A 22,778-nucleotide genomic window follows, 5' to 3' on the forward strand; every position below is an offset into this window, starting at 1 on the left:
GAAGATGAAGAGAAAGCCGGATCTAGATTTGTATCCAGATCTGCCAAAGAAGTCTCAAAATATGACATGACATGGATTCATGGATTGATGTGTAGCGGTGGCTGAGCTGCATTAGACGTGCATAATGCGGGATGCATGCGGGAGGATGTGGATGTAGGTGTATTGTAGGACTCGGATAGACGGAGACGCGGGTATGCGGTTTGAGGTATGGATGATTGATGGTGAGGCTGTGGTAAACATGGTTGATTTTTGTGGTGTGGTGTGATGTATGTATGTATGTATGTATATACATGTATGTGATAGATTTGTTTGAAGATTTTGGGTTTTAGGATTTTGGGTGGAAAATCTGGGGATATGGATGTAGGTGAAGGTTTGGGGGTATGGTTTGGAGGGATTCAAAGGGCTCAGAGATTGAGGATGATAAGGCGGCATTGACTTTGAGGATACTGTGGGTGGGTGTTAATTGAGTTGAGCCGAGTTGAGTTGAGCTGGATGGAATTGGATTGGGTTGAGTTGGGCTGCAGTGAGGTGAGATTGAACGAACGAATTCAAGATGATGGATTATTATTGTTTTTGATTAGGATATCGATATCAATATCGATGATCGAGCATGCCATCGAAATTGCATTACACTTGATTCTGGGATTAAGACGGGAAAGAAAGCCGACATGGACTGGGTAGATAATCTTGGGTTGTATTGTGGCTGATGGTGGGAGTGAGATGCAGTGAGGTGAGGTGAGGCTGGATGAGGCTGGATGAGGCTGGATAGAGATCGACGGCATGGATGATGATGGTGAAGGGAGTGGAGGAAGGAAGCGAGAAAAGGGGTAGGGCTGGGATTGCTTATTGGAGGGGTGGCGATGTGACGTTGTTTTATACGCATGGACTGTGATATATTGTCAGCTTTGCTTTGTTTATTGGTGTCTAATGCCCATGCGATGATCGATTGCTAGCAATAGTTGGCTGCAGTAGGGATTTGATGGATGAGATAGGGTTATCAGTTTTTTGAAAGGGGAGCAGAGACTGTGTAGATGGATGGGGTATGAGATTAAAGAGGTGCAGATTGAAGTCATTAGTGTGTAGTCAATAGTCAGCGTGGGGTTAACTGGGGTATATGTAGGGTGATAAACATAGATTTGTTTCGAATAGGAAGGTGGGTTTTGATTGGAGGAAAGATTCTTGAGCTATTGGGTGCATGCATGAGTTTTGAAAAAAATGAGAATGTATGTAACGTGGGTTTTGAGATTGTTGTATTGGTATGAATAGATATGAAGGGATGTTCGCTTTCGTATAATGGTCCTGGTAGTATGGCTGCACTTGCTATTTTGTGGACTGCACACTATGTGAAAGGTTGATATTGTATTGGACTGGTTTATGATTTGGTATGCATACCCATCAAGCTGACTTGCTCAAAATCGGGGCTACTGAAGTGCCTGATGATGTTGGTGTTTGAAGTATGTATCTTCGAATATAACTAGGTATTTATTCAATTCTCATGTTTCTTACATAATGAGTCTCAAGCCCATAATAAAGCCATCGGAAACCCAAACACCATATGTATTGATACAATGAAATACATATACAACTATCTCTTGACCCAGGCAGGCATCTTTCTGGCCTTGACATGACCTGGCTTCTTTCTCTCCACTTTTCTTGGATCACGAGTTACACATCCGGCTGGAGATATGTTAGTATCCTATCCTTAAGTACTGCCTCCTTTCGATAAATAGGGAGAGGTTAATGTAAAAAACTTCGAAGAACTTACCTCTTCGTAACGCAGGCTTCAAAGCCGGTTCGTGTGAAAGTAAAGCCTTCCCCACTGCCAACGTCAAAGCTTCTGCTTGCCCTGTAGTTCCACCTCCACTAACCAGGGCCCAAAGATTGTACTTATCAATCCGATCCGTAGCCTTCAAAGCCCAGATAGCACTTTCTCTGTCATGATGTCTACCAAAGGCCTCCGCGAGTGTTTTCCCATTAATAAGTACTTCCCCCGTACCCTCTACCAAGTAAGCTCTCGCCGTAGACGATTTCCTCCTTCCGACTCCTAGTGCTCGTCCATATTGATCGATGGGTATAGGCTTTGCGACATTCTCATGCGGGTTTACATCTCGTTTGTACCTGTCCATAGCCTCCTTCACATCTGGGGGCATCACTGATGGATGGATGTGATTTAGTCGATGTAGTGTCTCCACAATCTTATGATATTTTGATGACCGTACTCCCTCTCCAGTCTGATCTCTATATTCCATAAGAGACCTCCATGCCACACGCGGCGCCTCTCCTGGTTGCACAACAGGAAGTTTCGAGTATTTGAGTAGGAGGTTTTGCAATTGTAGAAGATTGTCGGTATATGATGGCTGGGCCGTGAAATATGATGGCGAGTATGGAACTAGACGCGCGAAGAATTTCGGTGACTCTTGCGAACCGTTTTCCCCTCTTCCTCCCTCATCTGGAAAGTTTATTTCTGGGGCCGCAATGCTGTCTCGAAGTTGTGAAGTGGTTGTGAAGGATTTCGAGGGCGAGGAAAGAGGAATTCGATTTCGGAGTAGTGATCTTGGGATGGTTGATTGGGTGGAAGAGGCACATCTAAGACCTTCCCTTAGGCTTGCAGGAAGCCATGATGTCTTCATATTGAAGAGGGAACTAAGTCGTGGACTTCTAGGAGCGTTTACCCGTTAAATCGACCTTCGTAAACTTTAGATTTCGATATCTCGATTTTCCCGCATCAGCTGATTTTGGTTCTAGGCCTGATTCAGACTAGCTTTATTGTACCCCTCTGCCCACCACAAATTTTCGAGGAGATGCATCTCACGAAAACTTTCTTTCTCCCATCCAAATCAATAAACTTTGAATCAACGCAAAGATGGCTTTCGGAACTCTTTACACCTACCCAGTATGTATATACATTTATTTAGCAGTCTCTGCTACATTATCTGCGAACGTATAGTTTTATGTAACTTCTGCTAACCCTATGTTTTTATAGGGCAACCCCCGCTCAACTGCCATTCGTGCAGTTGCAAAGGCCAACAACATCGAGCTCGACATCGTCGAGACCGAGCCAGCTAAGGGAGTCTCTGAGGATTACCTCAAGATCAACAAGCTCGGCAAAGTACCAACTTTCGTTGGTGCTGACGGCTTCACCCTCCACGAGGCCATTGCCATCGCTATCTATGGTATATTTACATCCCATTTCACCCCACTTTGTTTCGCACAAATTTGCAACAACTCTACCTTCCACATATTTTCCTGTGTAATGATGAAAAAAATGTCATACAGTTATCCCTGTCTTAATCATACTATGTTGATCTTTATTAATTAGACTCTGAACACTATCTTTAAAAGATTATCTTGCATTTGCGTTGTTTTATGAGTCACCAGCTTACAAGATTTACAGTCACCTCCCAAAACGAGAAGACCACCCTCCTCGGTAAGACCAAGCAAGACTATGCTTCTATCTTGAAGTGGATGTCTTTCTTCAACTCTGAGGTCCTCACATCCCTCGGTGGTTGGTTCCGTCCTCTCATCGGCCGTGACCCATACAACAAGAAGAACGTCGATGATGCTATCAAGGCCACTGCCAAGTGCGTCTCCGTCATTGAGGAGCACCTCTTGAACAACACCTACCTCGCCGGTGAGCGCATTACTCTTGCTGATTTGTTCGCCGCTGGTATTATCTCCCGTGGTTTCCAATTCTTCTTCGACAAGAAGTGGAGAGCTGAGAACCCAAACACTGCCCGTTGGTATGCCACCGTCTACAACCAGCCAATCTACTCCGCTGTTGTTGACCCTCTCTCTTTGATCGACGAGCCAACCCTCAAGAACCAAGCACCAAAGAAGGCTGAGGCACCAAAGGCCGAGAAGCCAAAGAAGGAGGCTGCTAAGCCAAAGGCTAAGGAAGTCGAGGAGGAGGAAGAGGAGGCCCCAGCTGCACCAAAGCCAAAGCACCCTCTCGAGGCTTTGCCAAAGTCCACCATTCCTCTCGATGAGTGGAAGCGTCAATACTCCAACCAAGAGACCCCTGATGCCCTCAAGTGGTTCTGGGAGAACTACAACGCTGAGGAATACTCCTTGTGGGCTGTTGACTACAAGTACAATGAGGAGCTTACTCAAGTCTTCATGACCTCCAACTTGATCGGTGGTTTCTTCGCCCGTCTTGAGGCTTCCCGTAAGTACATCTTCGGATGTGCTTCCGTCTACGGTTCCGCCAACGACAGCATCATCAAGGGTGCTTTCGTCATCCGTGGTCAAGAGGCTCTCCCAGCTTTCGATGTCGCCCCTGACTATGAGAGCTACGAGTTCACCAAGCTTGATGCTAGCAAGCCAGAGGACAGAGAGTTCGTCAACGAGCAATGGACTTGGGAGAAGCCACTTGTCGTTAACGGCAAGGAGTACCCATGGGCTGACGGAAAGGTCTTCAAGTAAATCATTACTTCAAGATGTTCCAATTTTCAAAATGATTTTAGCGTCGAACAGGGTTAACGTGTAATGAACAATCATGACGTGTGGGAGGATAAATGAAAACGAATCAAATGGAGATCGTTATTGGTATTACTAGCTTAAAGTTTATGCAACAATGCAATCTAAGTTCACTACCATGCCACTATACATTGAATACCATCGTAAACGCCATTTAATGCTGTGATGCCTTATGTTATCCTGATGACCCACCACCTATACATAAGCCCCAGAAGTATGTTTGAAAAGGGTATCATTAAGAAAGGAAAGTACCAAGTGATCTTGATGTCATGAAGTTTCTACCACTCAGTGTTAATGATCACACTGTCATACTTAACTTGAGATAATCAACTTACCAGCAGTAGAAAGCGGTTAATGGACAAAATTACCACTTCTCCGAATTCCCAAGCATCGGCTGATACTTCGAGGGTACAGTCTCACTTGAGTATGAGGGCTGATACACCGGTTCAACTGGAGACGGGACTCTAGCAGGTCCTAAAGCTTTAGGTGGATGGATGGGTAAATTCAAACCTGTAGCCTCACGAGGATCGGCTTTGGGTTGTGGCACAAATGGCGAATGACGAATCGCAGCACTGACATTCTCATGCATGCTAAGGAAGTTCAAGAAATCATGAACCTGTGGCAATACATCTCCGACTTCCTTATCATCGCCAAAGAACTCTGGAATCTCGATCAGATTGAAAGGTTCGCTGCGAGCTTTCTCGCTGGAATCATCAATCAACACTGTATTTGTCTGATCCCACCTGCCACCATTTTGAGCATCGGGGTGCGTAGCTGCAATCTGGGGATCGTTCCAGAGTTTAGTGAGACGTTTATAACACTGTACGCGAGTATTGTAGTCCATGGAACTGAGACCGAATGTTTCGCGACCCCAGATGGCAACAATCTTTTGTCGGAGCTTGGGGGTGAGAATAGTTTTGCACATGGGGATCACATTTTGCGATTTAGCCGATGACCAGATTACAACGGAAAAGGTATCGATGCAGTACTGTAGGAACTTCTCGGCGTGTGGGCGGGCGGTAAATTTAGTAGGAGATTTGCGGTTGGGGCGATAGAGAAGTGTGCCGTTCAGATCGATAACGACGAGGAGATGGCGGGCGAGAAGAGAAGGGATTGGTGTCTGGCCTGGCTTGGTATAGGACTTTTCTAGGTATTCGCTGGTAGGATTTGGGACACCACCTGAGGCTTTTGAAGGTTGTACTCTCGCGTCTTTGGACATGGGAGCCATTTTGTCCTTCGATGATGACTTCTTTTGCCAAAGATTTTTAATATATGAGGGGTAGAAGAATGCCTGAGTTTGTAGTGGATCTGGTTTGCGTGCAAAGTATGGTGATCGTAATAGCGGATACAATGGCTTTGGTATATTTGTCGCGATGTTCTCGGAACCACTGTGATCCAGTAATGGAGTCTTCTTATCGCTAGATTTAGGAACTCTATTGCTCTTGTATTTGTCCCCAGACTTGAATGGTGCTCCGGGATGTTTTCGATTCCTTTCGCCGAACCTTATTTTTGATGGTGTTTGCTCCAAGTCGTTTCGTTCCCATTGATTTAATACATTGTTAGTTGAAGAAAATCTCCTCGCAGTGATATATCTCAACTCTACTGCATCGAGTATTGACACAAAATGACGTGCTAGGGACATCAGCTGGAAAGTTCACCTTCTCATCGTAGATACGAGGCTGAAGATAAAATCGAAAAATCGATAACAGGAAGAATCGAAACTGATCGGAATTTTGTTATTCCGTGCCTCACCGCCTTGAGATTGTTAGAGATTGGCCAAAAATTCCCCATATCGATCATTCTCTAAGAAATTAAAATCTGAGTAACTACGAAATTTGACGATGTTATCAACGAAGAGAAAAGCACTAGACACTGGTCTACAGAGGCGCGTGAGAGCAAGAAGAGAGGCTTCTGAAGAAATTGAAGAATCTTCTTCAGATTCTGCACCATCACAAACTGGTAAAAATGACGATGAGGAAGAAGGAAGTTCTGGCGACGAGGAAGTAGATGATGACGATAATGAGGTTGGATTCATCAAAGCCAAGTCTGAATCTTCAACTAATATTCAATAGGAATCACCTAAACCCGAAGAGGAAGCATCTAACCTTATGGCCACAATCCCTTTCGGCGTATTGGCTAAAGCACAGGCTACCGGGCCCAAATCCAGTAAGAGGGACTCGAAAATTCTAAAGAAGAGTAATGGGGATGGATGGGAAGACAATGAGGCTACCGAACGTAAAGCTGGAAAAAAGGACCAACGAGACTTTACCCGCAGCAGCAAAAATGCACCTACCGAAATCTCCAGCAAGAAAGCCGTATCGCGTCGTAGAGAAGTCGTACCTGTCAAGAAACGAGAGATCCGAGATCCACGATTTGAGCCAACGAATGGCCCGGTTGATATGCAAAAGATTGAAAAGAATTACGATTTCTTAGTTGATTATCGGGAGGATGAAATGAAGAAATTAAAGGAGACGATCAGGAAAATCAAGGATGAAGATGAGAAGGAGAAGTTGAAGAGGGAATTGTTGCGTATGGAGAGTAGAAAGAAGACGGATGCTAGGAAGAGGAAGGCTCGAGAGGTATTGGATAAACATAGGAAGGAGGAGAAGCAATTGGTGAAGGAGGGAAAGACACCATATTATTTGAAGAAGGCAGAACAAAAGAAGAGGGTTCTATTAGATACCTTCGGAGAGTTGAAGGGGAGACAATTGGATCGGGTTATCGAGAGGAGGAGAAAGAAGGTGGAAGGGAAGGAAAAGAAGAATATGCCGAGAGCGAGAAGAACGGTCGAGTAGGCAGGTTGGGGTCAAGATTAATTTGCCAGTGGATGATTACAAGAAGAATAATAAGATATACCCTTATTGTCAAATTATATTTCGTATGAGGACTTTCGGTAAGCGTATGTTTGCACCCAAAGACTACCTCGGGATGCGAAAAATCGGTTCCGTGCCGGAATGCATGAGTGTTGAAGGCAGTAGGTACGACTGATGGTTAACAGTGCTCAATTTGCCGAATTCTATTTAAGCAATTGCATGCATGAGATTAGTCTCATCCATTCACATACCCACAGTTGAGGTTTAAGAATGAGAATTATATTTCAACTCTAGGGTTTTCGCCATCAGCACTTTTTATGTTTGCTTTTCCTTTATATGTCAACAATCTCTTTCTTCAACTCACCTATGAAGATCTTCATACTAGAGAGTCAATTGCATAGCACTTCGGTCATCTGCCACTTTTATATTATTACTTGTTTTCGTCTATTAAGTTATATTCGTCCCCTTCAACTATCACATGGGAAGTATCTTTCTTCCCTGTCCACCTCATATCACTTGGATACATATTCACTATCATCGCAAGATCTATCATATACGACCATAGACTGAAGAGAATTGGGCATCCCGTCCGCTCTGCCATACACAAGCTTCAGATCGGTGGATTAGTAGTTGGGTGGGTGACCACCAGCGAATCCCCACCGTTGTATGTTTTTGTTTTTTACTTTTGTGCCTTTTCCTCATTCGCCTTTCTCGCATTCGTAGCGACTGTAATTAGTGTATGTCTTTTGTGGTTAAGAGATCTGGTCAAACTTTGACTCAAGTTCTCTCTTGTGGAATGGCCGGGTCAGCACTTCTTTGAGTCATGTAGAGTGGTTTCACGGCTCCTCGCTGTACCTGCCAAGACTTGGTAGGAGATTGGCATATAAGCTTTTTGACCGACGCGGATCTGGATGGATTGATGAGTCGAACAGATTAGAGTGTCAGAATCTTGATTGGGCGGTAGTCTGAACGATCACATGAGAACTTCTGGAAAGGGGTGTGGATGGCAAAAGGGGGCTAAAAGGAGAGAATGAAAGCGGAGAACCAAGGAAGCGAGTCTCCCGTATCTCGCATTTTAGAGAACGAGAACGAGACAATTGTTGTTTGAGTCTCGATCGAATATATGAACATGACATTTACTCATATCATTAAAGGTTAAAAGGGGTTTATTTAATTAGGTGTGGAGAAATAGGGCGTTGGTTTCCTTAGGCATATTGGTACAGACACATCATCTCACCAACACTCGCTTGCGTCTCCTTTTCATAAAAATTGATACATCCCATGATTCACTCTTGTCGATAACTTCCTAACACAAAGACGAAGATGAGCAGTTCCTCACCCTCAGTTCTCAAAATACATTCTCGATTGATCAATTACCTGTTCCACCTATCTCGCCAACTTTCTGTAAAGCTCCATTAGTCACATGAAAAGCGAGCGTTGGAAACATCTTGAATCAATTATTCCTGTTTCATCTTCGACTTTTTCTCTCTTCAATATATCAAACTTCCTAGTTCGGTCAATCCACTGTACGCCGTGTTATCCCATCTCATCTTATCACACCCCATCATCTCGCCTCTCCTTTTTGCATTCCATTAGCGAACCACCTAATCACCACCTCTATATTTCTGATTGCATCCTTCGCAAAGCTTAAAATCCACGCGATTACTTTTATTTTTACTTAGTCCAGATAGACGGTGATCAGAATAAAACAAAATTTACAGCTAGCACGGGTGCAACTTTCGAAATGTTTCTTGGGTATATCGTCATATCTAGCCCGAATACACGTATATTCTCAACGCCACCCTTTTAGAATTGTATTGATCGCTTTTTTGGTATGCTTTTTTCGTACCTAGATACCTAATGCGTGGAATAAGTATGTATGTCCAGCACCTGTGCATAAGGTGCAGACTCGGTTAATTCTATGACGGCATTCGAAGAAATCCTTTACTGCGTTTTTATCCACAGGATCATTGAATTTCTAGTTTGTGTTTCCTCCACCCTGGGTATAGTGTAGGAGGTACTAGGTAGAGTAAGAAAAGCGGCAATTATCTGAAGTTAGACTCGTACAATTTCAAATTCCATGCTGCAAATTTGCTGAGATGCTTGTTTGTATTGTAATTGAGGTTTTGGGAAATATCGTCTCATGGTAGGTAGATGGATTGAAATACTCACTCTTGCTTTGTAGGGGGATTAGCGTCATTATATGGGTACTTTCATGCTATGTATGTACATATATGATATATCAAAGCTTTTGCATGGTTAATCTTGGAATGGGAAATACTTGTATCATATATTGAATTGAAGAACCAATTTTATATGGGGAGAACATATCCAGATGTGGAAGAAATCCAATCAATGATCCAAATCAGAATAAACCCAAGAACCTCAAAAGAGGCTGCACATAGAAAAAGCCAATCAAATAAATAGGGGATACTCGATAAACATCACTAGCTATGACACCCACAGGCCATGATATCTACTGGCTAATACCCAAATCATCTAGATTCTGCTCACGCTCGGGATATCCTTTGTATTAAAACCTCAAAACTGGAGAGACAGATGATGTATCATCGGTTTGACTTACATACTTACTCACAATAGCTCTCGCTCCAGATCGAATGTTGAATCTGGAGCGAAAACGGAAAAGGAAATAAGAAAGAAACTACCAATTCGAAGCGAACTTGAAACCCCGATTCTTTGCTTCCTGAATCTCAATGAGAAGCTTGAAAGGATAGGTGAGAGACAGGTAAGTCTAGAAACACAACCTGCATTTCACATGAATGACAATTTACAGGACGCATTTGTTGGTTTGAGAAGGATACGGAAGACTTAGCACCCACGTATTCATAGGTCCCAAATGTCTATATTGTATTCTGTCTAAAGAGCTAGCTACAGAGAAAGTAGTAGGCTTTATATAGGCACTATTGAAAGAGCTAGTCTCTTTCACATTCACCTAAAGCTTGATATAGTGGCCATTGAATTGAAGTCATTCACCTACGTTCATACAGCATTAAAATATTTGAGTAGTGGCAGAACTTGAATTACAATATCGTATAGTATCGTATCGTATTGGAGATGGGATCAATTTTATGATTTTGGCTTTTAGTTGTTGGTTCTCTCTTCTCTTCTCTGGAGGCTTGATCTTGTAAGGTATGTGGTGTGTAAACAGAAACTATAGATGGACATCATATCATATTTATAGAATTTGGGTTATTTTACTCTTATATCGTCATTCTTATATGTGTGTACGAATTACGGACGACGAAGACAGTGATCGAGCTGTGGGCGAGGAAGAGGTTGAATTGTCTTTTGTTTGGATGGGAAAGCAAGTAGTTGAGTGAGTGGTTGTGGAAGGTGGGAGAGTAACATGGTGATGATGATGTTTTTGGGTAAGGCTTGTATTTAGATCTTGTATTTAGATCTTGTATTTAGATCTTGTATTTAGATCTTGTGCTCACAGATATGCGAGGATAAGTATGAGAATGATTGAATTTAAGAGAACAATCAAACCCAAGAGAATAACCACAGAAGATTATTCCCAGGATAATTCAAAACCGAGCCAGAAAGCCAAGAGATTCATCTCAATACCCACGTGAGAGTTTTTCCATACTCCTTCTAAGTTACAACAGAGCTATACGGACAGAGAAATAGATATGCGAGAGATATCTGAAGTTTTGACTTTCTACCTGTGGGGTATTACATCGAGAAAACTAAAGGTATGGATACCGTACATCATAAGTGTTGAAGTAACTTTTGTATATTCATGTCTTTGCTATCCCGAATCATGGCGATGCTGATCTTGTGAGGGGGTACAATGAGAGTTATGCGATGTGGGTACCTAGGTATGTAGAACCTTTCCAAGCTGGTAATGAACGAATGATATGGAATTGTGATGACAACAGAGATTAGATAATTTTGGGTTTGGAAATCGCGGACGATGGTTGGAGATTGGATATCGCGGCTCAATCTAGTTGTAGGTAAGGCGTAATACTAGATACATACCTACCTATGTAATATATTCACTATCGAATACTTCAATCGAATGAAAAGACTATTTACAGACCCCGATAGACCAAATCTTCAACCAAGAGGAGGTTTATATATCTAATATTCTTCGATTTTCCACCTCGAGGTTCTGAAGGTGGTTTAAGATATATGATTTGGGTAGCATGGAAACTTACTATGTTGCTAGACGAGAATTCTAGAGAGGATGAGGTTTTAGGAGTATGAGAGATCAAATTGATGGCGTGCTGAGCGGCCGAGAATCTCATATAGTAATATCTCCTTTGAAGTATCATAACTGCTATAATGAAAACGACAGTGAGGAGGAGGAGATTCTTTCTTCTCTTTCTGCTATTCGTCAAAGAGGTCTCCAAATTCTTTTGATGGAGAGGGAGAATGGCATAGCTAGAAGGAACTTCACTCCCGCTATACCACTCTTACATCATCTTGATAAGTCGACGGCTTGCTGTTCGTGGCCTAGATCTTTGGGACACATATATCGACCAATAAATCAATTCCGCGATTCTTTTTCGTTCCCCTCAGTTGTCATGTTAGTATTAACATACAAATACATTCCTACGATTCCCGCATTCCCTATTCCATCCATCACCATTACCCTCACCCTTGTCCCTCACCCTTGTCCCTCAAAAAAAAAAAATTGAAAATACAAAAAAATAAAAAATATATAAAAAATCCCTTTCGCGAACAACAACCCCCAAAGGAGCACCGGAGCCAAACACAACCACCAAACCCATGAACCTTCCAACTTCCAACCGCAACCTAAATCCCCGATGCGGCACGGACGGATTTACGAATACACCATTCCTTCCTTCCTCCCTTCCATGATCCATCAATGACTAGGTATTCCCCACTCCAAAAAATAAATCCCGAAGCAAAGGATTCACACTTACGAATTAAATCCGACCGACACGTGGAAACCCCTCCATCATCCGATTCCGATCCGAACATTCTTACGGATTTTCGGATTTTATTTTGGACTTCCTCAGAAGAGTGGAGAAGGGAGGGGCATGGATGCATGGAAAGAAAGAGCACAAACGTCGAAGGAAAAATTGGAGATTTGGATGCATGCATGCAACTTGCGACTTGCAGGGAGATGTGGAAAGAAAGTGTGAGATCGGGTGTTGTAGGAATGGTTGTGATGTGATGTGCTATAAGATATGATACTATGCAATGAGAAATGAATTGAAATGCGATAAGTCTGTAATGATACGGACCGAGAAGAGTACTCCGTAGTCTGTCTTGAGAGATGAAGGGATGGATGTGTTTATTTAGAAATAAAAATAAAAACAAAAAAGGAAATAGATGAGGGATTTGTAAATTCTTTCTACATTTTAAATCCCTCTTTCCTTCCCATCCCCTCCCATCCCTCGACTTCAAGGACCAGGACCAGGATTCCAAAAAGAAGGGTCTACGAAGTAGTTACCAGTAAATACCGGACCCGTTGAAAGTTTGTCTCTCTCTCTCTCTCTCTCTCTCTCTCTCTCTCTCTCTCTCTCTGCTTGAAGATGGATAGAAGATGTGAAATTTATCTGTGCTGGATGGACAGTGGACACCCTGCTTTTATATGAAGAACGAGAGGGTTGAGGAGGCTGTGCTATTGATTACCCAAAGCTTGGAGAAGGGGAATCATACCGTACCGTGTGACCGGATCATGAGGATTAACCTTTCAGGAGATCCCAAGGCTGTGCGAGTGGATCGATATTAGATAATACGAAGGAGGGAGATTACCGGGATAAATTATGGCTTACTTGTGTTGATGAAGTACCGAATCGGTTTGCTTGGGTTTGGGTCGATGGATAGACTGTGTGCTCGCGTTGCTGAGGTGTATGTATACCGGTATGTATATGGATACCGGTATAGATCCATCTTGCGCCAAGAAGGAACAAGAAGTAGATATGATATTTCTATTGAGAGCATGGATAAGAATAGGAGAAACTTATAATATTGCACTTTTTGAACTCACACAAGGTTCGCATATGGGTTATTCGCAGAAAGATATACGTTTGCATTTGATGTACCTACCTAGGTATCGTCGAACACAGCATCATCCCCTAGACCAAACATGTGACTTACATATGCATGTCCAATGTCCATAACCAGAGAGAACTACGAAGTAACAACAACTAGAGGAAATAAGTCCCTCCATCAAATTCCACAACCCAATCACACATCCCGCAATCCAATTGGAAAAGCTCTAATAAAACAAAACAAAACAACCTCCATATATTTCCTCTCCATCAAAACCAAAACCCATTCCAATTCCAAGTCCTCCTCGGTCCGAACAAAATTCCGTAGACCCGGTCGATCTCTCGTACTCGCAGCAGCGCCGTCACAAGGAAAAAACTTTCGCCAATAAAAGACAAGAAATGTGAAAAACCATGAAGAAATATTTACAAGCCGATCAATCAATAAAAGATGTGTCAAAATACGGATAGGATGCTCCCTGAAACCTTAAACAATTATCATTATCGTTCATCCGATCATATACCTCACATTCCTTTCATTTCTGTGTACTTGGGATAGAGAAATGTAGATACGGTTATACGAACCGACATATCATAACGGTATCCGAGAATCAAATCCATAAATATGGGCAGTGAATTATTGATACCAGCGGTACGTAGGTATCCGAGCGTTATTCTTATTATTAACCTTGCTTCTCCTATCCATACCTGCAATACTTTCTTTCATATGTGAATACTCGTATAGCACCCTCTGTTACGAGAGCGAGAAGCGAACCGTAATTGGATGTGATACGAAAAGATGGACAGATTTATGAGCATCTCAGAAGGGATTAGTTCAGGTACATAACTTCTCACTGGTATAATTCCTATGTCTGACGTATGATGGATGGAATGATAAGGCTGAGAGAGGCTTGTGCGAGATGAAACGGAGACGGAGACGGAGAGAGAAAGATGCTAGCGAGACGTAAGATAGCGAGGCTGAGTGAGTTGGGTTTGCTCAATGAGGTAACTGGGTGCGCTGTGGCTTCGCTTGAGGGTTGGGATGGATCAGAGGCAGTTGAAATGAACGGAGATGGATGAAACAGGTATGATAGATCCATCCCATGAGGTAGACCACGAGGGCTCAAGGGGTGAAGGGGGAGGGGTATTTACTGCTGGGTCCGGTAGCGAGGTACGTACTGGAGCAGGTTGTTGGGGATAAGGCTAAACAATGAGATGCTTCTCAAAGACGTGTTCATGTAAGACAACTATGAATCATGCTTTACCCCCCATACAAATCGACTTTTGAACGCGGAAAGGATCCATACAGTAGAGTATGTAGCAGCTTCACGATTCCCAAATTCATCCATAACAAAGAAAGACGTTTGTTCACCAATCCCACAAAAGATTCCACATTCATTATTCATCATTCCTGAACCCCTCGTGTTCCAACCAATCACCTCATCTCATTTATCTCTGTCGAGTCACCCCAAATCTCCGCTGATAAATGCGGCCGTATAAATCATCTTTTCTGACATAATAATCGACGCAGGTACGCCAATCGCAATGCGAGGGATGGAATTAAGGTTAACGGAGCTTTGGTAAAGGCCGTGTCGGGGACAGGAATTAAAGCAATGCGCCCGTTTGGCATTGGGAGAAGACTCATAAATCATAATGAGAGTGATAGCTGGGATGATAGGTCCCCGGTGTGGTGATGAAGGCTTAGCTTAATAATCGAACCAAGGGTTCGAAATGCTGGGGAATGGGAATAGGTATGGGTATGGGAATTAAAATGAGTATGATTGCCTAATTGAGGTATGCATGAAGTTTGCAGAACCCGAGTCACATCACCGGTGTGAGTCCTTGTGCATCGTACGTACATGGCACCAGAGTCCAGCGAGGGAAGAGAATAGAGAGTAATAGTAAGAAGTGAAGGAAAATCGGCCGAATTGTCGGATGTGGTGGATATACAATCTCCGTAATAGGTTTGATACTGGAAGATTTCTACATTTCTATGACTGTTCGGCGGTCAATGGAAGAGATTGGAATGATGTTCATGCGTATAGTGTACGAACGAGTATTAGACTCTTTTTTTGCGCTCGGAGAATAAAAGTTGAAGTTTTATGGAGCTGACCGGCGATAGTGAAAAGTCGAAGATATCGTGATGAAATTTCAAGGGAACAAAGTAATCAACTACCAAATGCTAACTTATCTAGCGCGCGAAGAAAAGGAAGAAAGAAAAAAAAGAGAAGAAAAGAAAAAAAAAAAAACTTTATCAATGTGGAGCTTCTGTTAGGCTGGTGATTAACATCAAGGTTTCGGACGGATGTTGTTGATACTAGGTGGGATTTCCATATGCACCGCATTATCCGCCCATGTGACTTACATGAGAGCATACCTAAGTATCTATCAATTGATCAAACGAACTTCTACCAGGGAGTACGGAGTAATTTGATACGGCGGTTGCAACGTGCGGGGAGCCATCATCTCATCTATATCATCTACATTATGCAAACCAAACCCCGAGATACCTAGGGAGTCACGGATCGTAGGAGATAGTCGAATATGCAGGACATATTGAGGGCATTTCAGAAGTCGGAAAATAATTGATTCTGATTCTGATTTTGATGTTGATGTTGATGTTGATGTTGATGTTGATGTTGATGTTGATGTTGATGTTGATGTTGATGTTGATTTTTGTCTCCGATACGGTAAGAAACATCATGGATCAATTCATGGCCCTAGCTAGTCGTTTCGTATAATTATATTGTATGCATACCGTTTTTCTGTACCTATATGGATTGAGTCGAATGGATATGTTTTCAGTCGATGACTACGCATTCACGTATGCACGAAGTTGTGTGGGCAGGGAAACTCGGTGTCTGTCGGTGAACCACGGTCCAACTCCCTACTCGAGTACCATTCCCAAGAGAGGATCTGACAATGCGAGTACACATGGATGGGCCAAGGGGAAGAGCGCATCCAAGATATCCAAGCCTTGTGAAGTGGTGAGGTGCAGCTGTGGTGCAGAAAGGCGGAGATCTGGGAGCTGGGATGGGATTCGTGAATTTGTGGGCTGCCTGATGAACGATGGATGGATGGATGGATGGATGGATGGATGGTTAGGGATACGTGTGTGTGTTTTATTATTATTTTCCTCATGACTATTCTTTTTTAATCTTTTTTTTTTAATCAATTTTTTTCCATTATTTTCTTTCATTGCTGCCATATATGCATGCACCTATGTAGATGTAGATATAGATGTAGATGTAGATGTAGATGTAGATGTAGATGTAGATGTAGATTATTACCTTTTCTTCCTGCGATGATTTACAGAGAGCGTACTTTCCATATGGACTTGCGTAGGTAAGGAGGTTGGAGGCAGGTCAGCGTATGATATTGATGAGTAAGATAGACCAGGCTGCCAGCTAATAAATGATGGAGGCTCGGATTCGCATTCGTGGCAGTCTCGTGAGTCGGGGGACACGTTTGGGAAGAAACTGGTTGAGGGTGGGATCAGACCAACGGATTATGGGGCATTTGGGGTTGATACTTCCTTTTGTACATGTGTTCTGGACACCGGGTAGTGAAATGGATGGGCAATGGATGGGCAATGGATGGGCAATGGATGGGCAATGGATGGGCAATGGATGGGCAATGGATGGGCAATGATTAAGGTTTCTTTGGTCGTGGAGATGAGATATCACGCGCAAGACATTGGGAAGATGTGGTAGGTGTAGATGTAGGTTGTCGTCGTTATCAGGTGTACATGTGTAGTATGCATTGATGGAGTATACAAGTGATGATGATTATTATCTTGTATTGTATTGTATTGTTATGTTTATTTCTTATTTCTTATTTTTATTCATGATTGGAGAGGGCTGTACACTCGATGCATGCGTTCTGGAGATGCCATCTTGAAAGACTTTTCATAAACGTGGAGAAATGATGCCATGTGTTTGTTGCTTTGTAACCCGAGATAACAAATAGAAGAAAGAAGAAATGCTGATTAAAAAGAGCATCATCCTTTTAAAATGACTTCCATGGAGCCAAGGAGTTGATGATAGGGGAGTTTGTCATCAGGAACGAGAGAGAGCAAAGCGAATCGTGGGGATGGAGATATCTTGGAATTAAACCGGAGAGAGGGAAAGAGGGAAAGAGGGAAAGAGAGTGAGTGAAAGATTGTATGTACCGAGTACCGATGATAGTAGGTAGGTAGTAATCATCATCACAACCATAATCACAATCACAATCATAATCATCGAACCAATCAATAATTGAATTTAATTTGATGATGATTCATTAATTCATTAATTTATTGATCAGATTAGATAGTTGCCTACTACTATTCTACTACCCTACCTACGAATTCAGTCAAGAGAATAATCCCTTTCATTACTCGGCATCTTGGCCCATGCGATCTTTTCCGACTTCATCCATCACTCGATATTGTCCTTTCTCTGGGCGGAATCTCTCCAATATCAAAGTCCAAGTTAAGTTCAAGTCCAACTCATTCAAGGTGTGTCTTGGAAATAAGATTCAGAGTTGTTGGATTAGTAAATGAATCAATCAATCAATCAATCAATCAGTCAATCAGTCAGTCAGTCCGTCCATCAATCTATCTATCTACCTATCAATCTATCAATTTATAGTAATACCTCAAGTCTGGACACTGGAGTTGACCAATTCAGTCCAACCGGACCTATGACTGATTTCCTCTTTCGTCTGGTGAATGAATCGAATGGAATTGAATTTCCTTTATGCTTACCGACCTAGTATTATCTCATTATGGTTTTGGCTTTCTAAGCAATCAATCAAACCCTCTTTGAAACCCATACAAACTTAACCCAAACTGACTAACCATAACCCAAATCATCTTGTTAATTCCGTTCCATCCATCGGGCTGAAAATCATACCGCTGCGGACTTTGTACGCATACGAAAAAAGTACGAAGACTAATCAACGAATAGAGAAAGTCTGCGAAAGTGTTACCCGGATAAGATTAGTCTCCAGTCTCTCTCACGTAGCACCGACTAGCGCATGGGGTTAAAGGGTTTAATGGTGATGACCCATCCAGAAAATCCACAACTCCGTTTTGTCCGGATCGCGGTCTTATGAATCAGCCCTCAATTGTGCTTAACGTGCTTAATGGGGGTTCATGGCCATTTACGACGATTTTCAAAAAGATACAAAGACTGTCCGAGTTCCTCCTCATGATCATTTATAATTCCTTCATATCATCCTCATCAATCATACACAAGTCAAGTCAAGTCAAGTCAAGTCAAGTCAAAGTCAAAGTCAAAGTCTATAAGAATACATTCAAGTTATTTCCATCTTCGAATAACATAACACCCTTCTTTAAGAATACTTCCTTATATGATATACGATATTCAATATTCAGTATCCAATCTCCAAGTGTTACCATCATATCCCGGCTATCACTTATCAACATTCACCCTCGGCTTTTCGTCTAAAAAAAATAAAATATAACAAGCGTTGCCTTGAGTCATTCAATATCTTGCAGCATTGCAGCATAATTTAATACAAAATGTCAAACATTTCCAGAAGTCCCCTTTCCTCCTCCCAAACACCTCAATCACAATCACAATCACAATCGCCATTATCACCATTGAAGAGAAAGAAGATGTCGATTACTCAAACTTATTACCTTGCTCACACTGCTCGAGGAAAGCTTTCCTTTGAAGCTTCCCGAGCAGATCACGACCTTCGTCTCCTTGTCGGACATGCAAACCTTCTCGATTCATTAATGCTTGAGCTTGCCGAAGCTGAGCAAGAGCAAGAAAGCTGGTTCAATCAATCCGTCCGAAAGGCTACCAAGCAAGAAGAACCAAAACATATTCAATGGGCCGATACCGTGGTCGAAGAAGTTGTCGAGGAAGAAGAAGATTGGGAAACATCCGACCTCGATAATGACGACTCCTCAGATTCAGACAGCGATTTCGACTCCGATGAAGAATTGGAAGAACCTACCATGACTTCATTGACCCGCGTCCACTCAAACAACATTCACACACCAATCACTGTCTCATCAAGAGAAATCGAGGAAGATGAAGAGAGCTTTGAACATGATGGCGAGGAAGATTACTCAAGTCTGCAACTTCACCTCACCACATCTCATCACGCTGCATCATCTCCACCAGAACTTGACCACGATTCGGATTCTTCAGAAGATGAATCAATGCCACCTTCTCCCCCATCTGATACCATCCCAACTTTCTCGGAAAAACAACAAATCGCTACAACATCCTATTACAGCAAGTCCACTCCCTCCTCATCGATACCACAATCCGAACAACAAACTTTCTTCGACGAAGGTTTCTATTTACCTCCTCGACAATCCCCGGGTTTGATAAGTGCTATTAGCGTTTATTAAACGCCTCAGTCTCTTGGGATTGTCTACGAGTTACGGATTGTATATTACAAACATATAATGGGAATAGGATTTGAGCGAAACATTTCGAGCGGGCATTTTGGAGTTTCTTGAGCATATCATGGGGGTTTTTCATGGGCACGATACAGAAAGGACCACGCGGTTACTTTTATTTATGATCGGATGGAGGAAGGAATAGGATATAGGATTTTGGAGATACAGAATGGATATTCACACCACTCATGCGGGGACATTAGGAGTTAAAGGGAGAATTTCACATTCACATTTCAGATGTTTGGAGACGGGATAAGTTATCGGGATTTGCGATAAGAGATGACGATTGGTGGATGGATGGATTAGATAACTCCCAATTTTTATGATTTGGTTGAGCAATCAATCTAGGATAGGAATACATACCAAAAGTTTAGTAGCATAGCAATAATCAAATCAATATCACAATATCAAAAAACATACAAACAAATCCTTCTTCTTCTTCTTCTTCTTCTTCTTCTTCTTCTTCTTTCCAAAAAAATGATCATAATTTCTTGCATTTGATCAATTGTGAATACAATATGAATGAATGCCTTACAAATGACTCATATTTCTTCTACAACACATGCACTAACCAACCCCCCCAAAAATCACCGCCTTAATTTTTTATTTTTTTTCACGTCCCGCAGATGGGATGGATTGGATTGGATTGTTGTCACAGCGATTGTTTTGTTGTCAACTCGGTAGGTGAGGTGGATGGGTGGGATATGCAGGCATGAATCATCAGGTTTGGTTGTGTCTGTATGTTAGTCAGTGAGGGTAGGATAGGGTAGGGTAGGTCAAGGCAAGGCAAGGCAGGACAAATTAAAGTTAGGATTCTAGGTTATCTAGGTTTTCCCTTCATTTAGACTCTACCGTGTTTACCTACGATAGAGTACTGTACCGGTATGGTATGGTATGTAGGTATCTGATTACAGTAGTGCCTTTGCTCGGTTAATTTTGGGGGGTTGTATGAATGGGGATGGATTATGGATCATGGATCATTGGGGCGGAGTGAGGAATCAGAATGTGGTTTTCCTGTCCGGGACAGCGTCGGAAACGGGAGTTGAGGTTTCCGTGATGTGTATGTGTATTCGTAATGGTGGATATGGGGATGGAGAGGTACTCTGTAGGATTTGTAGGGTCTCTTTGTCAGCGTGTTGTGTATGTGTGTATGTGTGTATGTGTGTATGTGTGTAAATCTTCACCGTGTGTGTATGTGTGTATATACTGTGTATCTTGTGTACCCAGATATCTTAGTAAAAAATTGATGCGGATATTTGCTGCTGTTGTTCTTGTTGTTGTTGTATGTAATTGGACAAAAGGGTGCTCGTGACCTTGATGGTTAATTGAACGGGATGAATATAAACTACCTACCTACCTGTAGCTGGGTATAGAATTGGAATTGGATTGGAATCTAAATCTGGCTGGCATATGATGTGGTATGATGATATAAAATAGGATGTGATGGGATGGGATAGACAAATGTGATTACTCGAGTACATATCGATGGCATATGAGGAGGGGGACTTTACAAAACCCATTCCAAATCGATCGATATAAGAAAGATGTCGGAAGGGGTCATTGATATCTAGGTATTCCTAGATTTTTATGGTTATTATCTCTCTCTCTCTCTGTGTGTGTGTTGAGATCCCGAGATAGAGATAGAGGTAGAGATCAATACTAAAAGAATGAATATCTATCTGGAATCTCCAATCTGGAATCTCCAATCTGGAATCTCGAATCTGGAATCTCGGATCTAAAATCTAGAATGCTCTGTGTGTAGTCTGGAAGAAGATCGAGAGGCTAGATTAGATTGATTACATACCTTACCTATCTATAGCTAGTAATACATTCTCTCTTTTCTTTTTTTTTTTGGCGCAAATGCAAATACAACTTCCTTCTGGCTGAAGAGGCAACTTTTTCAAGTTTTCTTGGGACGAGAGAGAGCGCGATGGTGTCATCGTTTTTGGATTGGGTACCGACCGGTATTCATCATCATCATCATCATCATCATCATCGTTGAGTAAGTACCTACGGTAGGTACCTAGGTATCCTATTATTAGTAAACAATGAACAATGAATACCTAATGACCGGAGGCTTTTTTTTTTCTTCTTCTTCAAAAACTCTAGAACGGGGTTTGGAGTTCTAGATGGAGGATGTGATGGTTTATTAGACTTTAGGGACGGATACTTTGATTACTTAGTATTTGGTAAGACATTGAGAGTATTCATTTGGATTATTATTGTTTTTGTTATTTATTATTTATTATTTATTATCTTTATTTTTATTTTTATTTTTATCATGATAATTATGAATCCAGATATCGGAAGATGAGAACATCAAAACGGCGCATCAAGCTTTGAATCATTCTAGGTATTCGATTCATGATCAAGACCCGACCGACCAGACCGGAGTCTTTCTTTCATCTTTCATCTTCCATCTTTCGGAATCGTATAGTATTTTATCAAGTAGAATATTAGGTAGAATAGGTATGGTATTTAGCCAGCTCTCCTCTCTTCTCCGCAATTCGCAATCCGCATTCCTCGTCTCGCATTCGGATCATCAGGAACAATGCAATATAATACAATCTAATACAATCTAAGATAATATCACATGATGGATAAACAGACCGGCACTATACTATACGGTATATACGATAGGCACGGTACTACGCGGAATCTCTACCTACCTACCCCAACCTGCGAATCCGGAGTCGTGTGCGCTCTTCCCGCGGATAATCAATTCCTCGAATTGACAAGATTTTCTTGCGTCGGAGAAGGCCAAGTACGAGTACGAGGTTTCGGTTGGATGAGGATGAGAGGTCTCGCTTGGTAGGTAGTGTTGTCTGGGTAATTGGATGGGGGTGAATGGGGAGGGGAGGGGAGGGGAAGGGAATGGGAATCATGGGATCTGTTGAATGGAGTTGAGATGAGATGAGATGAGATGGGATGGACATAGATGGATGGATGGGAATGAATTGAGAGGCGGGGCGATTGGCGATTGGCGATGGGTGATGGTTTTTGATGGTTTTTACTTTTGCATGTCTGGAATTGTATGTGAGGGGTTGGGAGATGGAGTTGGAGAAGTAGATGGATGCA

General features: G+C 42.2%; 6 protein-coding genes across 6 annotated transcripts; 3 read left to right on the top strand and 3 right to left on the bottom strand.

The window, feature by feature from the left end:
• Positions 1 to 1,297: 1,297 nt before the first annotated feature.
• EAE97_000641 (uncharacterized protein) lies at positions 1,298 to 2,816 on the bottom strand. The gene is made up of 2 exons (XM_038871151.1): positions 1,766 to 2,816; positions 1,298 to 1,677 (listed from the first exon to the last, which is right to left on the bottom strand). The coding sequence occupies exons 1-2, from the start codon at positions 2,628 to 2,630 to the stop codon at positions 1,586 to 1,588; spliced, it is 957 nt and encodes a 318-aa protein (XP_038738512.1). The 5' UTR covers positions 2,631 to 2,816; the 3' UTR covers positions 1,298 to 1,585.
• EAE97_000642 (uncharacterized protein) lies at positions 2,817 to 4,604 on the top strand. The gene is made up of 3 exons (XM_038871152.1): positions 2,817 to 2,893; positions 2,984 to 3,173; positions 3,395 to 4,604. The coding sequence occupies exons 1-3, from the start codon at positions 2,864 to 2,866 to the stop codon at positions 4,420 to 4,422; spliced, it is 1,248 nt and encodes a 415-aa protein (XP_038738513.1). The 5' UTR covers positions 2,817 to 2,863; the 3' UTR covers positions 4,423 to 4,604.
• Positions 4,605 to 4,840: 236 nt separating this feature from the next.
• Positions 4,841 to 6,118, bottom strand: EAE97_000643 (uncharacterized protein; the record flags this gene model as incomplete). Its single annotated transcript, XM_038871153.1, has 1 exon — positions 4,841 to 6,118. One exon carries the CDS (start codon positions 6,116 to 6,118, stop codon positions 4,841 to 4,843), a length of 1,278 nt encoding a protein of 425 aa, XP_038738514.1.
• A 199-nt stretch (positions 6,119 to 6,317) lies between these two features.
• On the top strand, positions 6,318 to 7,271 carry EAE97_000644 (uncharacterized protein; the record flags this gene model as incomplete). The annotated part of the gene is made up of 2 exons (XM_038871154.1): positions 6,318 to 6,500; positions 6,549 to 7,271. 2 exons carry the CDS (start codon positions 6,318 to 6,320, stop codon positions 7,269 to 7,271), a joined length of 906 nt encoding a protein of 301 aa, XP_038738515.1.
• Positions 7,272 to 11,385: 4,114 nt separating this feature from the next.
• Positions 11,386 to 11,737, bottom strand: EAE97_000645 (uncharacterized protein; the record flags this gene model as incomplete). The annotated part of the gene is given in 3 exon segments (XM_038871155.1): positions 11,386 to 11,424; positions 11,471 to 11,717; positions 11,733 to 11,737. 3 exon segments carry the CDS (start codon positions 11,735 to 11,737, stop codon positions 11,386 to 11,388), a joined length of 291 nt encoding a protein of 96 aa, XP_038738516.1.
• A 7,066-nt stretch (positions 11,738 to 18,803) lies between these two features.
• On the top strand, positions 18,804 to 19,649 carry EAE97_000646 (uncharacterized protein; the record flags this gene model as incomplete). The annotated part of the gene is made up of 1 exon (XM_038871156.1): positions 18,804 to 19,649. The coding sequence occupies one exon, from the start codon at positions 18,804 to 18,806 to the stop codon at positions 19,647 to 19,649; it is 846 nt and encodes a 281-aa protein (XP_038738517.1).
• Between the last annotated feature and the right edge of the window lie 3,129 nt (positions 19,650 to 22,778).

Source organism: Botrytis byssoidea (genome assembly GCF_014898295.1).
Source record: "Botrytis byssoidea strain MUCL 94 chromosome Unknown BBYS_001, whole genome shotgun sequence".
Lineage (NCBI taxonomy): Eukaryota > Fungi > Ascomycota > Leotiomycetes > Helotiales > Sclerotiniaceae > Botrytis > Botrytis byssoidea.

Bases quoted from the DNA above. Each gene is read 5' to 3' on its own strand.
- EAE97_000641 (XM_038871151.1), bottom strand. From the start codon at position 2,630: ATGAAGACATCATGGCTTCCTGCAAGCCTAAGGGAAGGTCTTAGATGT. The intron at 1,678-1,765 runs GTAAGTTCTTCG...ACATATCTCCAG, and splicing joins GAAGCCTGCGTTACGAAGAG to CCGGATGTGTAACTCGTGAT.
- EAE97_000642 (XM_038871152.1), top strand. From the start codon at position 2,864: ATGGCTTTCGGAACTCTTTACACCTACCCA. The intron at 2,894-2,983 runs GTATGTATATAC...ATGTTTTTATAG, and splicing joins GAACTCTTTACACCTACCCA to GGCAACCCCCGCTCAACTGC. The intron at 3,174-3,394 runs GTATATTTACAT...CAAGATTTACAG, and splicing joins CATTGCCATCGCTATCTATG to TCACCTCCCAAAACGAGAAG.